The 16,292-nt window shown below is 43.7% G+C and overlaps 1 protein-coding gene across 1 annotated transcript; it reads left to right on the top strand.

Annotated features, from left to right (window-relative positions):
* Positions 1-88: 88 nt before the first annotated feature.
* On the top strand, positions 89-523 carry ATOH7 (atonal bHLH transcription factor 7). The gene has a single exon (XM_073548097.1). The coding sequence runs from the start codon at positions 89-91 to the stop codon at positions 521-523; it is 435 nt and encodes a 144-aa protein (XP_073404198.1).
* The last annotated feature ends 15,769 nt before the right edge of the window (positions 524-16,292 follow it).

The following is a 16,292-nucleotide window of genomic DNA, read 5'->3' as shown; positions in this document are numbered from 1 at the left end:
ACAAGGATCTTCAGGATGTTTTAAGGCATTCCTGGCTGTTCTGTTCATCTCCAACTTCAGTGATTGACTTCTCTTTTGGGGTAACGATATGAAGTCTGCTTCTATTCCTGACGAACATTCCACTGATGATTGCCGGGTACAACTTAAGGGAACCCCGAAATGTCCACTCAAGGATATGCCAGTCAGAGTGAAAGGGTTAACAAAGAGGAGACTGGCTGCCAATGCCAGGGAAAGGAGAAGGATGCAAGGACTGAACACAGCTTTTGATAGCCTAAGAAAAGTGGTGCCACAGTGGGGAGAGGACAAGAAGCTGTCCAAGTATGAGACTCTACAGATGGCACTCAGTTACATCATGGCTCTGAACAGGATCCTTTCAGAGGCAGAGAGATACAGAAATGGAGAGGACTGGTCTACACTTCATCACTATGAACAATTGCAACAAGACCACTGTCAGAACTACCTGGGATTTGGATCTCCGGATGCAGCATGTGATCACTTCCTTACAGAACCATTTTCCCACTAAACTAATTGGATGAAAATGAAGCATAAGAAGTGAACAGAGATGTATGTGATGACGGCATCATTTTCCAGGCAAGGAACGCACACTATGAGAACATTTCAGCATAGTTTGCATCTTATTTCCAATAAACTTGTTTATAAGTTAAGTTGGCAAAAACTATACATTTTAAAGTCATATAATGTAATGTAAAATATATGTTCCTGCGAAGTTTGGCACAGCCCATATTGTCATTTGTATTTTTGCATCTAACAGATATACGCAGTAGCGCTGTACAACCTTCTAAGCTACGACTGCATTCATAGTAAGTTACAATGTAACAGCTGTAAAAGGATATTTGTCGCAATATATGAAAACATTTTACTTTGGGTAGGGCAAAATGATTGTAAATTCACATTCAGCTTTATTTGGCTATAACATATGATGTATGACTAGACCACCCTACACTAACTGATTTTTTTTTTTTAATTTTGTGCATAAATAAAAACTTGTTACACAGTTCTTTATACCTTGCTTCATTTTTATGTAACACATTCTGAAATTGCCAGAAAACAGTGGAGTGTGTGTGTATGTATGTATATATATATATATATACAGTACTGCTCGAAAGTTTGCATACCCCAGCAAAATTTTTCCTTTCTTGGCCTTTTTTTCAGAGAATATGAATGATAACACCTAAACTTTTTATCCACTCTTGGTTAGTGGTTGGGTGAAGACCTTTATTGTCAAACTACTGTGTTTTCTCTTTTTTACTATGTTCACCAAATGCTAAAATTTACCTGCTATTATGATTCTCCAGGTCATTACGAGTTCATAGACACCAAATATGTCTAGGTTCTTTTTTATTTAAGTGGTGAAAAAAAAAATCCAAAGTTTGATTAAATTAAAAAAAAAATTGCCTTATTTTCCGAGACCTGTAGCATCTCCATTGTTTGTGATCTTGGGTTGGGTGGGGTTGCGTGCTGATCAGATGTTTTTAGTGATACCATATTGTTGCAGATACAATCTTTTGATCGCCCGTTATTGCATTTCAATGCAATATTGTGGCGTCCAAAAAAACTTAATTCTGTAGTTTTTAATTTTTTTCTCATTATGCCGTTTAGTGATCGGGTTGGTTCTTTTTTTATTTTGATAGATTCTGAATACGGCGATACCAAATATGTGTATGTTTGATTTTTTTTATTGTTTTATTTTGAATGGGGGTGATTTGAACTTTTATTTTTTTTAATTTTTTTTAAATATTTTTAAAAACATTTTTTTCACTCTTGGCATGCTTCAATAGTCTCCATGGGAGTATGTAGCAGAAATGCTGACTTGAGACCCAACTCGTGTTATGTGCAAAATTTTCCAAAAAAGACTCAGTAGAGGAAAAAACTGCAATAATTTGACTACTACATGCATGAACTAGCACATGTGCGATTAACATGCCTTAGTCTGGGAATCTCACTGCGCTAAAATGCAGACTATCAGGCATCCCCAACCACTGGCCGTCCCATCAACCACATCTGCTGCTTCTTCCTCCTTCGTCACTGTGCCAAGTGTTCTCACACAGGTATCCGGCTGCAGAATATCCTCTTGTTTACCCCCTAAAGTTGGGGTGAGTGAGAGCCCGTCAACTGTTACGGAGAGTGGAGATGGCTGCTGTTTTTGTTTCACCAAGCACAATACATCTTTCTCAATCGACCATAACATCTTCTCCTGCACCGCACTCACAGTCCAGTAGTTTGTCCTGTCCACCCTCTCTCAGAGCACCAGCCAGCCCTCGGTTCTGCAGTAGTGCTAACTTAAAAGAATGTTTCCTTCTACACATGCCAAAACTAAGAAATTGAACTTCACCGTCTCCAATCTGTTGGCCACGGAAATGCTGCCGTTCTGCCTGGTGGATACAGATGGTTTCTGAAAGTTGATGGCCGTCGCAGTCCCCAAGTACCAGTTGTCCAGTCACCATTACTTCTCTAAAATGCTGTGCCTGTGCTACACCAGCTATGCCTGCACAGACAACATCACCCGTTCCCTGAAAAAAATCTCTCTGCCAGAGTGCATTTCAACACTGACACCTGCACAAGCAAACATGAGCAGGGGTGTTACATCTTGCTGACTGGGCACTGAGTGATTCTGGTGGCTGTGGGGGCAGGTGGTCAAGGGGCTGCTCCACAAGTCTTGGAATCCCGAAGGCTTGCAGGACAAATCTCTGTATCTAACACTTCCTCCACTTGTTCTGGCTTCTCCGCCTCCTGAAGGGCCTCCACCTGTGCTGTCAACCTCTTACTTAATGAGACACGATTTCCAACAGTGCAGAGAGAATCCCCCAAACTACGTACTTGGCAACTCGGGCTAACCACAATCTGGCAGTGTTAAAATTATTATGCCTTGGAGATTGCAGTCATACAGATCAAGAGTTGTGGACAGCTATCCAGGTCTCCACTGAACCTGGAACCTGGGAAGGCTATGTGCAATAATGGTGCAAACCTGGTGGTGGCCCTGCAGGTACAGCAATTTCTCCACCACGATCCCGACCTGCATGCACTGCTGCAGAAAGCATGTTCGCTGTGTGCTCAATTCCGACGATCGCACCCTGCAGGTCAATGACTTGCATCGCTACAGAGATTTTTCAGCCGACCGGTTAACTATTTGATTTGCAATGTTCCGACATTGTGGAATTGCACTCTGCACATGTTACAGCGACTGTAGCAGCAGCGACAAGCACTGGTGCAGTATGTTCTTTTGCTTAGCCTGGGCCTATGTAGTACGGACATGGTGCAAATCATTCCTGCAGAGTGGGCACAGATGAACGACCTCTGCACCCTTCTGCACAGTTTTGAAATGACAACTAAGATGGTTAATGCTGATGATGCCATTATCAACATCACTATTCTGCTTATCTACATGCTGACGCACACTTTGAATAGCTGTGTGACAAGTTGGTTGTCCCAGAGGAAGAGGTGGAAGCAGAGGAGGATGCAGCAGGGATAACAATATCTCTAAGTTTCGGACTGTTGTCACACAGGCGGGTGCCATCTGAGGGTGGATTACAGCAGTCAAGGATGGCTCATGGTACCAGACAATCTGTTAGTGAAGGTGCAGGAACTGAGGAACAAATTGAGGAGGACGAGGTGATGGACGGACATCAGTCAGGAGATTAATAGACTAATGATACTCTCTCTGTTGTCTATGATTGGTTGGAGGGAACAGGTGAAGCAACCTTGAGTGTTACCTCGACACCAACACACCATAGACTTGGACAACATGGAAGCACCCGACACACGAGCGCCTTATTGCTGCACTTTCTTCAACATGATGCCCGTATTCTAAGGGTTAGAAATAGTACTGACTAATGGATTGCCACTCTGTTAGATCCACAGTAAAAGAATAAAATTTTGCCAGATGCTTCCCCATGGAAAGAGACACGTGCATGCTGGACTATTGAAACACTCTAGTAGACAATCTTAAGAGTGGTTTTCCCCAAGACAGCAGCGAGGCACACAGTGTGCATCCCAGTTCTAGGCTTCCAACTCCAGGAATGTCAAAGCATAATCACAAAAGCATTAGCAGCAGCAGCAGTGTAAGTGGCATAAGCAATTTCTGTGCGTCATTTCACACATTTTTTAGACCGTGCACCAGCAGAACAGAGTACAAGTCTGACACGTTGTGAATGACTTGAGAGGATTGTGAAGGTATATCTTGAGCTCAATATAAAAGCCATCAGAGGAAGGTTGGACCTTTTTACATTTTGGTCTTCAAAAATGGAAGAGTGGCATAAACTCACCTGTCACTTCTTGGAGGTTTTGTCATGCCCGAAAGCCAGCGTTCTCTCAGAATGTGTCTTCAGCATTGCTGGTGGTGTCCTCATTGATAAGTGCATCTGGCTGTCCCCTGAAAGTGTAGACCACCTAACCTTTATAAAAATAAACAAGTCACGGATCTCCAAAGACTAGGTGATGATATAGTTTTTAGCGTCATGCATTGATCTCACATTATTGCAGTCTGTGCCATGTTTGTCATGTCTTCTGTGCATGCTGTTGCTACTTCTGCTGATGTTACAAACAATTTTTTAAAATGTGGAGACTCGAAGTTGGGTCTCTATCTGGTGGGTTGCCTGTAGAGGAAAGGTGTGTCGGAGGCCTACGCTGTGGAAATTTATGCCACTTTAGTGGTGTGTAGCAATAATTTTTTGAAATATTGAAATGTGGAGACTCCAAGTTGGGTCTCCTTAATGTGTGTTGCTGTAGAAGTAGGGCTCCCAGGCAGGCAGGCAGGCCTGCACTTACTTTCACTCAACTACCTGTGTTATTATCCTTCCATTTTTCTACCAATAGTACTGTATGAAACTTATATTTGTGCTATCTGAGTGTGGCTGGGGAAAAAACAAATTGGAGCTGCTGCATGAGGTATCAGGTCTCCCAGCAAAGAAGGCTTACACTGCTCACTTAACCACCAGGCCTTCATTGAAACTTCAATTTAAAGCTGTAAATGCTGACCCAGACCCCGATACCTCATGCATTGCACATGGCTGACTGCTTCTGTGCCATTATAAAATGTTCTACTGTGGGTCAATTGATAAGTCAACAACCTTTGTTACTTCCCTTACATATTTCTACCAATAGTAGTCTATGAAACTTATGTTTGTGCCATTTGAGTGTGGCTGGGGAAAAAAAACCTGTTGCATGAGTTATCAGCGTTGCACCAAAAAAGGATTTCACTGCTTTCTTAAGCACCAGATCTTCATTGAAACTTCAATTCAAAGATGTAAATGTAAGCCCAGACTCTGATACCTCATGCATGTGTGGGGAGGTTGAGCTGGTGGACAGCTCTGTCTGTAGTAAGAGACAGAGAGATAGGAAAAGAGGGTATCATGTGGCAGTCTGTCCATTAGAGGTCAGTGGAGAGCACCGATGACAGTGGTTATGTAACTGCCACAGGACAAGGTGACTCTGATTGGGCAAAGGTGACTGTCAGGTGACAGTGGGCGGGGCTGTCCAGGCTGACAGTACAAATACTGAGGTAAGCTTCTAGAAGCTTCAGTCAGCCTGGGGAGCTCACAAGAGAGGAGGGTCTGCTGTGAGGAGAGGCAACAGAGAACCCTCAGAGAGAGAGCCTGACAGTGAGGACGGTCACAGGGGGTGACCCAGATGACGGTAGAAGCAGACAGTGACACCCTGAGGGTGAGGATAATGGTGTACCCTGGGTGGTGAAGCGCTGTGGTGAAGGTGCCTAGGGCAGCCACAGCGAAGAGAACCACAGGGGACACTATGACGGTGACACACAGCACAAGTGGAGGTACCCGGGTCAGTGAGGGAAGCAATCCCTAAGATCTCTTGTCATGTAATGTGAAAGCTGTTAAAGGAGTTGGAGAATAAAGCACGGACCTGTTCCATACGCTTTCCTGTCTCAGCCTCCCGTCTGTCTGCGCTAAGAGGGGGGTCACCCCCCCAGCCCTGTTGGATCTGTATCACCTGAGCACAGCACACCTTCCCCGCCTATCTACACTAACATCAGCAGCACCACCAAATCATCGCCTCAGCTCAGCCCAATTCCGGCCCTCGACCCTACACATGGCCCATGGCTGGGTTCTACTGTGCCATTAGCAAATTTCCACTGTTGGTCAATTAATGCCGCTTTTCATGGTGTCTGGCCTAAATTTTAGCTGTTTAGGAAGCTTTTTTGTCACCCCTTAAGGTACTGTCACACTTAGCGATGCACCAGCGATCCCGACCAGCGATATGATGCGGTCAGGATCACTGGTGCATCGCTAAGTGGTCGCTAGTGAGCTGCCACACAGGCAGATCTCACCAGTGACATAGCAGCGTTCGGGGGTCGTTACTTACCTGTCAGACGAGGCGATCCTGACGTCCTCCTGCCCGCGTCCACGTGTCGAAGGAAAAAATAATGTTTTATTATCATACCACCGAACAAAAAGTGCAATAACGCGCGATCAAAAAGACGCATATAAATATCCATGGTACGGCTGAAAACGTCATCTTGTCCAGCAAAAAACGAGCCTCCACGCAGCATCATCAGAGAAAAAATAAAAAAGTTATAGCTCGCAGAATAAAGCGATGCAAAAATAAGTATTTTTTATATAAAATTGTTTTTATTGCATAAAAGCGCCAAAGCATAAAAAAATGACATAATCGATGTATTGCTGTAATCGTACTGACCCGAAGAATAAAACCGTTGTATCAATTTTACCGCAGGCGGAACGGTGTAAACGCACCACCCAAAAGAAATTGATGAAACGCTGGTTTTTGTTCATTCTGCGTCCCAAAAGTCTGAATAAAAAGCGATCAAAAAATGTCACGTGCCCAAACATGATACCAATAAAAGCGTCAACTCGTCCCGCAAAAAATAAGACCTCACATGACTCAGTGGGTCAAAATATGGAAAAATTATAGCTCTCAATATGTGGTGATGCAAAAACTATTTTTACAATAAAAAGCGTCCTTTAGCGTGTGACAGCTGCCAAATATAAAAACCGCCATAAATAGTAAATCAAACCCCCCGTTATCACCCCCTTAGTTAGGGAAAAATAATAAAATTTAAAAAATGTATTTATTTCCATTTTCCCATTAGGGTTAGGGTTAGGTCTAGGGCTACAGGTGTGCTGGGGTTAGGGTTGGAGTTAGAATTGGGGGGTTTCCACTGTTTGGGCACATCAGGTGCTCTCCAAATGCAACATGGCGTCTGATCTCAATTCCAGCCAATTCTGCATGGAATAAGTCAAATGGTGCTCCTTCCCTTCCAAGCTCTGCCATGTGCCCAAACAGTGTTTTACCCCCCACATATGGGGTATCAACCTACTCAGGACAAATTGCAGAACAACTTTTGGGGTCCAATTTCTCCTGTTGCCCTTAGGAAAATAAAAAATTGGGGGCAAAAATATCATTTTTGTGGAAAAAAAATTGATTTTTTTATTTTCATGCCTGGGCGTTATAAACTTCTGTGAAGCACTTGGGGGTTCAAAGTGCTCATCACACATCTAGATAAGTTCCGTGGGGGGTCTAGTTTCCAAAATGGGGTCACTTGTGGGGAGTTTCAGTAGTTTAGGCACATCAGAGGCTCTCCAAACGCACATGACACCCACAGACCATTCCATCAAAGTCTGCATGCCAAAGCATCACTACTTCCCTTCCGAGCCCCGATGTGTGCCCATACAGTAGTTTTCTCCCACATATGAGGTATCAGCGTACTCAGGACAAATTGGACAACAACTTTTGGGGCCCAATTTCTCCTGGTACCCTTGGGAAAGTAAAAAAATTGGGGACTAAATGATCATGTTTGTGGAAAACTACGATTTTTTTATTTTCACGCCCGGGCATTATAAACTTGTGTGAAGCCCTTGGGGGTTCAAAGTGCTCACCACACATCTAGATAAGTTCCTTAGGGGGTCTAGTTTCCAAAATGGTGTCATTTGTGGGGAGTTTCCACTGTTTAGGTACATCAGGGGCTCTCCAAAGGCAACATGACACCCGCAGACCATTCCATCAAAGTCTGCATTCCAAAACGTCACTACTTCCCTTCCGAGCCCCGATGTGTGCCCATACAGTAGTTTTCTCCCACATATGGGGTATTGATGTACTCAGGACAAATTGGACAACAACTTTTGGGGTCTATTTTCTTCTTGTACCCTTGGGAAAATAAAAAATTGGGGACTAAATGATCATGTTTGTGGAAAAAATACGATTTTTTTATTTTCACGCCCGGGCGTTATAAACTTCTGTGAAGCACTGGGGGGTTCAAAGTGCTCACCACACATCTAGATAAGTTCCTTAAGGGGTCTAGTTTCCAAAATGGGGTCACTTGTGGGGGGACTCCACTGTTTAGGTACATCAGGGGCTTTCCAAACGCGACATAGTGTCCGATCTCAATTCCAGCCAAAAACGTCAAATGGCGCTGCTTCCCTTCCGAGCTCTGCCATGCGCCCAAATAGTCGTTTACACCCACATATGGGGTATCAGCTTACTCGGAACATATTGCACAATAAATTTTAGGGTCCTGTTATCCTTGGAAAAGTAAGAATTGAGGGTGAAAAGATCATTTTTGTGGAAAAAATATGATTTTTTAATTGTATGGCTGTATGTTATAAACTTCTGTGAAGCCCTTGAGGGTTCAAAGTTCTCACCACACATCTAGATAAGTTCCTTGGGGGGTCTAGTTTCCAAAATGGTGTCATTTGTGGGGGGTTTCCACTGTTTTGGTACATCAGGGGCTTTCCAAACGCGACATGGTGTCCGATCTTCCAGCCAAAAAAGTCAAATGGCGCTGCTTCCCTTCCGAGCTCTGCCATGCGCCCAAATAGTCGTTTACACCTACCTATGGGGTATTAGCGTACTCACGACAAATTGTACAATAACTTTTGGGGTCCTGTTATCCTTGGGGAAATAAAAATTGGGGGTGAAAAGATCATTTTTCTGGAAAAAATATGATTTTTTAATTGTACCGCTGTACGTTATAAACTTCTGTGAAGCCCTTGTGGGTTCAAAGTTCTCACCACATATCTAGATAAGTTCCTTGGGGGTCTAGTTTCCAAAATAGGGTCACTTGTAGGGGGTTTCCACTGTTTAGGTACATCAGGGGCTCTCCAAACGTGACATGGCATCCGATCTGAATTCCAGCCAATTTTGCATTGAAAAAGTCAAACGGCGCTCCTTCCCTTCTGAGCTCTGTCATGCGCCGAAACAGTGGTTCCCCCCCACATATCAGGTATCAGCGTACTCAGGACAAATTGCACAATAACTTTTCCAGTCCAAATTTTCCTTTTACACTTGGTAAAATAAAAAAAATTGAACCTGAAGTATTTTTTTTGTGAAAAAAAGTTAAATGTTCATTTTTTTAAATATTCAAAAAATTCCTATGAAGCACCTGAAGGGTTAATAAACTTCTTGAATGTGGTTTTGAGCACCTTACGGGGTGCAGTTTCTACAATGGTGTCACTTTTGGGTATTTTCTATCATATAGACCCCTCAAAGTGGCTTCAAATGTGATGTGGTCCGTAAAAATAAAATGGTGTTGCAAAAATGAGAAATCGCTGGTCAACTTTTAACCCTTATAATTTCCTAACAAAAAAAAAATTTTGGTTCCAAAATTGTGCTGATGTAAAGTAAACATGTGGGAAATGTTACTTATTAAGTTTTTTGTGTGCCGTATCTCTGTGATTTAAGGGCATAAAAATTTCAAAGTTGGAAAATTGAGAAATTTTCAAAATTTTCGCCAAATTTCCATTTTTTTCACAAATAAACGCAAGTTATATGAATTAAATTTCACCACTATCATGAAGTACAATATGTCACGAGAAAACAATGTCAGAATCACCAGGATCCATGGAAGCGTTTCAGAGTTATTACCTCATAAAGGGACAGTGGTCAGAATGGTAAAAATTGGCCCGGTCATGAACGTGCAAAACCACCCTTGGGGGTTAAGGGGTTAAAGGAGTTGGAGACTAAAGCGCGGACCTGTTGCATACACTTTCCTGTCTCAGCCTCCCGTCTGTCTGCGCTAAGAGGTGGGTCACCCACCCCAGCCCTGTTGGATCTGTATCACCTGAGCACAGCACACCATCCCCGCCTATCTACACTAACATCAGCAGAACCACCAAATCATCGCCTCAGCTCAGCTCAGCCCAGCCCAGCCCTCGACCCTACATTTGGCGTAGTCGGCATGATCCATTGCCGCCAATACAACATCTTCAGCGGCAGGCCTGCCAACAAGTAGTAAAGGCCCCGAGCTGTGTGGAGCGAAGAATTGCTTTGCTTTTGTTCCCTGTAGATTACAATTTGAAAACTGGACTGTGAATTGCTGGCTGCTAAAAATGGCTGTGGTGATTTGGTGCCCAAAGAGAAAGGCACATACACTACTGATTAGGTTGGATGATCCGGGGCTTGGTGAAATCCGCCCCTGGGGGGAGTGGTTCTCATCTGAAGAGAGCTATTTCCTCATGTTGGATCCTGGAAGATGGGTGGAAAATGGACTCAAACTCTAAGAGGTGGAGTGAGATGGAATCCAGATATACTGCTAGAAGATGAGAAGATTCCCTAGAGCTAAAGAAGATAGTAAAAGGAATGTTCTACCTATACCAAGAACCAGGGCTAGAGTTGAGCGATACCGTCCGATACTTCAAAGTATCGGATCGGAATGGATCGGCCGATCTTAAAAAAAAGTATCGGTATCGCCGATTCCGATACCGGAAGTCCCATTCAAGTCTATGGGACTTCCGGTATCGGAATAAGAAAAACCCTGTTTTTGCCTTGTACAGCCTCTCTGGGGTCTGTACGGGCCTTTCGGGGGGCTGTGCCGGCCTGCCAGGGGGTCTGTGCAGGCTCCGGTGGTCTGTGCCGGCCTGCCGGGGGGCTGTGCCGGCCTGCCGGTGGTCTGTGCAGGCTCCGGTGGTCTGTGCCGGCCTGCCGGGGGGCTGTGCCGGCCTGCCGGTGGTCTGTGCAGGCTCCGGTGGGCTGTGCCGGCCTGCCGGGGGGCTGTGCCGGCCTGCCGGTGGTCTGTGCAGGCTTCGGGGGTCTGTGCAGGCATCGTCCGATGGGACTACAAGTCCCATCGGGCGATGCCTGCTACCATGACAGTGATTGACACATTAGCCAATGATGGGACAGTAGTAGTCCCATCATCCGGCTAATGTGTTGAATGTAAAAAGAAAAAAAAAAAATAACATGCTACATACATGCTACATACATACAACATGCATACTACATACATGCTACATTCATACTACATACTACATACATGCTACATTCATACTACATACACTCACTGGCCACTTTATTAGGTACACCATGCTAGTAACGGGTTGGACCCCCTTTTGCCTTCAGAACTGCCTCAATTCTTCGTGGCAGAGATTCAACAAGGTGCTGGAAGCATTCCTCAGAGATTTTGGACCATATTGACATGATGGCATCACACAGTTGGCGCAGATTTGTCGGCTGCACATCCCTGATGCGAATCTCCCGTTCCACCACATCCCAAAGATGCTCTATTGGATTGAGATCTGGTGACTGAGGAGGCCATTTGAGTACAGTGAACTCATTGTCATGTTCAAGAAACCAATCTGAGATGATTCGAGCTTTATGACATGGCGCATTATCCTGCTGAAAGTAGCCATCAGATGTTGGGTACATTGTGGTCATAAAGGGATGGACATGGTCAGCAACAATACTCAGGTAGGCTGTGGCGTTGCAACGATGCTCAATTGGTACCAAGGGGCCCAAAGAGTGCCAAGAAAAAATTCCCCACACCATGACACCACCACCACCAGCCTGAACCGTTGATACAAGGCTGGATGGATCCATGCTTTCATGTTGTTTACGCCAAATTCTGACCCTACCATCCGAATGTCGCAGCAGAAATCGAGACTCATCAGACCAGGCAACGTTTTTCCAATCTTCTACTGTCCAATTTCGATGAGCTTGTGCAAATTGTAGCCTCAGTTTCCTGTTCTTAGCTGAGAGGAGTGGTACCCAGTGTGGTCTTCTGCTGCTGTAGCCCATCTGCCTCAAAGTTCGACGCACTGTGCGTTCAGAGATGCTCTTCTGCCTACCTTGGTTGTAACGGGTGGCAATTTGAGTCACTGTTGCCTTTCTATCAGCTCGAACCAGTATGCCCATTCTCCTCTGACCTCTGGCATCAACAAGGCATTTCCGCCCACAGAACTGCCGCTCACTGGATTTTTTTTCTTTTTCGGACCATTCTCTGTAAACCCTAGAGATGGTTGTGCGTGAAAATCCCAGTAGATCAGCAGTTTCTGAAATACTCAGACCAGCCCTTCTGGCACCAACAATCATGCCACGTTCAAAGGCACTCAAATCACCTTTCTTCCCCATACTGATGCTCGGTTTGAACTGCAGGAGATTGTCTTGACCATGTCTACATGCCTAAATGCACTGAGTTGCCGCCATGTGATTGGCTGATTAGAAATTAAGTCTTAACACACAGTTGGACAGGTGTACCTAATAAAGTGGCCAGTGAGTGTATATACTACATGCAACATACATACTACATATATACTACATGCATGCAACATGCATACTACATATATACTACATGCAACATACATACTACATATATACTACATGCATGCAACATGCATACTACATATATACTACATGCTACATACATACTACATATATGCTACATACATACTACATATATACTACATGCATGCTACATACATACTGCATGCTACATACATACTACATGCTACATACATACTACATATATGCTACATACATACTACATATATACTACATGCATGCTACATACATACTGCATGCTACATACATACTACATGCTACATACATACCACATATATACTACATACATACTACATGCATGCTACATGCATGCTACATGCTACATACATAACACATATATACTACATGCATGCTACATACATACTACATGCTACATACATACCACATACATACTACATACATACTACATGCTACATACATACTACATATATACTACATGCATGCTACATACATACTACATGCTACATACATACTACATATATACTACATGCATGCTACATACATACTACATACATACTACATGCATGCTACATACATACTACATGCTACATACATACCACATACATACTACATATATACTACATGCATGCTACATACATACTGCATGCTACATGCATGCTACATACATACTACATACATACTACATGCTACATACATACCACATATATACTACATACATACTACATACAATACATTCATACAATACATACATAGACATACAGTACATATAACATAGAGTAACATACTTACCAATACTTGTCACATTGTTCCCCGAAGCCATTGTCTTTTACGGAATAAATATTAACATAACAAACCACAAAAATACTCACCCACGATCCGAAGCAGTCCACGAGTGTGTCCCACGACGATCTTGGGTAGAGAACTGCAGCATCAGCTGATGCTGCCGTTCTCTACGGGCTGCAGGAATCCAATGACGGAAGGTAGGTATCCTTCCGCACTGTATTCCTCCGCCACTTAAAAAAAAAAAAGGCCCTAGTCTCACTTTATGCCATTGCTGCGTGGGATGGCTGCAGGAATCCAATAACGGAAGGTAGGTATCCTTCCGCACTGTATTCCTCCGCCACTTAAAAAAAAAAAGTCCCTAGTCTCACTTTATGCCATTGCTGTGTGGGAATTTCCCACGCAGCAATGGCATAAAGTGAGACTAGGGCCTTTTTTTTTTTAAGTGGCGGAGGAATACAGTGCGGAAGGATACCTACCTTCCGTCATTGGATTCCTGCAGCCCGTAGAGAACGGCAGCATCAGCTGATGCTGCAGTTCTCTACCCAAGATCGTCGTGGGACACACTCGTGGACTGCTTCGGATCGTGGGTGAGTATTTTTGTGGTTTGTTATGTTAATATTTATTCCGTAAAAGACAATGGCTTCGGGGAACAATGTGACAAGTATTGGTAAGTATGTTACTCTATGTTATATGTACTGTATGTCTATGTATGTATTGTATGAATGTATTGTAGGTAGTATGTATGTAGTATATATGTGGTATGTATGTAGCATGTAGTATGTATGTAGTATGTATGTAGCATGCATGTAGCATGCAGTATGTATGTAGCATGCATGTAGTATATATGTAGTATGTATGTAGCATGTAGCATGTAGTATGTATGTAGTATGTATGTGGTATGTATGTAGCATGTAGTATGTATGTAGCATGCATGTAGTATATATGTAGTATGTATGTAGCATGTAGTATGTATGTAGCATGTAGTATGTATGTAGCATGCATGTAGTATGTATGTAGTATGTATGTAGCATGTAGTATGTATGTAGCATGCATGTAGTATATATGTAGTATGTATGTAGCATGTAGTATGTATGTAGCATGCATGTAGTATGTATGTAGTATATATGTAGTATGTATGTAGCATGTAGTATGTATGTAGCATGCATGTAGTATGTATGTAGTATGTATGTAGCATGCATGTAGTATGTATGTAGTATATATGTGGTATGTATGTAGTATGTATGTAGTATGTATGTAGCATGCAGTATGTATGTAGCATGCATGTAGTATATATGTAGTATGTATGTAGTATGTATGTAGCATGCATGTAGTATATATGTAGTATGTATGTAGCATGTAGTATGTATGTAGCATGCATGTAGTATGTATGTAGTATTTTTTTTTTTTTTAACATTTAACACATTAGCCGGATGATGGGACTACTACTGTCCCATCATTGGCTAATGTGTCAATCACTGTCATGGTAGCAGGCATCGCCAGATGGGACTTATAGTCCCATCGGACGATGCTTGCACAGACCCCCGGACATCAGCACAGCCCCCCGGCAGGCCGGCACAGCCCCCCGGCAGGCCGGTACAGACCCCCACAGGGTGCACAGACCACCGGCAGGCCGGCACAGCCCCCCGGCAGGCCGGTACAGACCCCCACAGGGTGCACAGACCACCGGCAGGCCGGCACAGCCCCCCGGCAGGCCGGTACAGACCCCGGGCAGTCCACACAGCCCCCCGGCAGGCCGGCAGAGACCCCCGGAAGGCCCGAAATGACCGCGCATCATGATGACGTCATTTCGGCTGTCAATCAACTTTGAACTTCCGATTCCGATGCCGACTTCCGATATTGAAAAAATATCGGAAGTCGGTATCGGAATTCCGATACAGCAAGTATCGGCCGATACCCGATACTTGCGGTATCGGAATGCTCAACACTAACCAGGGCTGAAGTTGTGTCCAGTGCCTGTGGGAAAGATGACAACCCGTTGGGCCTTATCCTCTACACCTGCCTGTAAATACTACCAGTCACCAAATAGAAGTTTGGTTGCTTTTATGAACCTAGTGTCTCTTGGATTGATTGCTACTCTTGTTCCAGAAGAGGGATTCCTGGAGTCAGAAGAGCCTAGCCGCCCTGATGTAAGTGTGATGTAAGCCACATAGCAGCAGTACACGGGACTGGGACATGTGTCGTCTGTAGGATGTCAAAGCGAGTTGGAACAAAAGCTCACTACCTCGCTTTGGCATCTTACAACTATTCTCACCTTCTTATGTATTGAATATGAAGAGGGAGTAAGAGATCAGCTGCAGCCCAAACTTCTCCTTCATGTTCAATCCAAATGAAAGTGGGGACAGTGAAGCCGGCGCTGATTGGGTGCTGGGGTCACATGTCACAACAACTGCACGGGAGCCCCAGGACCGCAAGTGCTGACATCAATGGAAACGCTTCAGAATTGGGGGTGAGTATAGGCTATTTTATTTTATTGGGGACAAACATTTAGTTCAAGAAAGGGTTACAGCAGGACAAGTTCTTTAATCTTTTTTTCACCGTATTTTTAATTGCACAGCCAGGTCTTGTGCACACGTTGAGTATTTAGTGAGTTCTTTACCTAAGTATTTATAAGCCAAAACCAAGTGAGGAACAATCAGAGGAAAAGTATAACAGAAACACGTCACCACTTTTGTATTTATCACACACTAAAGGTTTTGGCTTACAAATACTCAGGTAAAAAACTCATCAAATATTGAACGTGTGAACATAGCCTAAAAGTTATGTTTTAACATTTTCTCATTGATGCTTAAGCCAAGTCCTCATGGACCTATCTTCCATTTCTGACCTGGATACCAGCCTGGAGTTTCTACATTTCTTGCACCACACACTGACCAAACAATGTCTGCCTGGGTTCCTATGTGAACACAAGTGGTTTTCACACCGATTTGTCCTTCCTGGAAGGTGAGCTGACTACTATTTTTTGTCATGCATTACAGACA

Source organism: Dendrobates tinctorius, unplaced genomic scaffold (assembly GCF_039654945.1).
Source record: "Dendrobates tinctorius isolate UK_male_01 unplaced genomic scaffold, ASM3965494v1 ptg000156l, whole genome shotgun sequence".
Taxonomy (NCBI): Eukaryota; Metazoa; Chordata; class Amphibia; order Anura; family Dendrobatidae; genus Dendrobates; species Dendrobates tinctorius.
Note: the sequence above shows the minus strand (reverse complement) of the source record. Positions and strands in the feature narration are given on the sequence as shown.

Bases quoted from the DNA above. Each gene is read 5' to 3' on its own strand.
- ATOH7 (XM_073548097.1), top strand. From the start codon at position 89: ATGAAGTCTGCTTCTATTCCTGACGAACATTCCACTGATGATTGCCGG.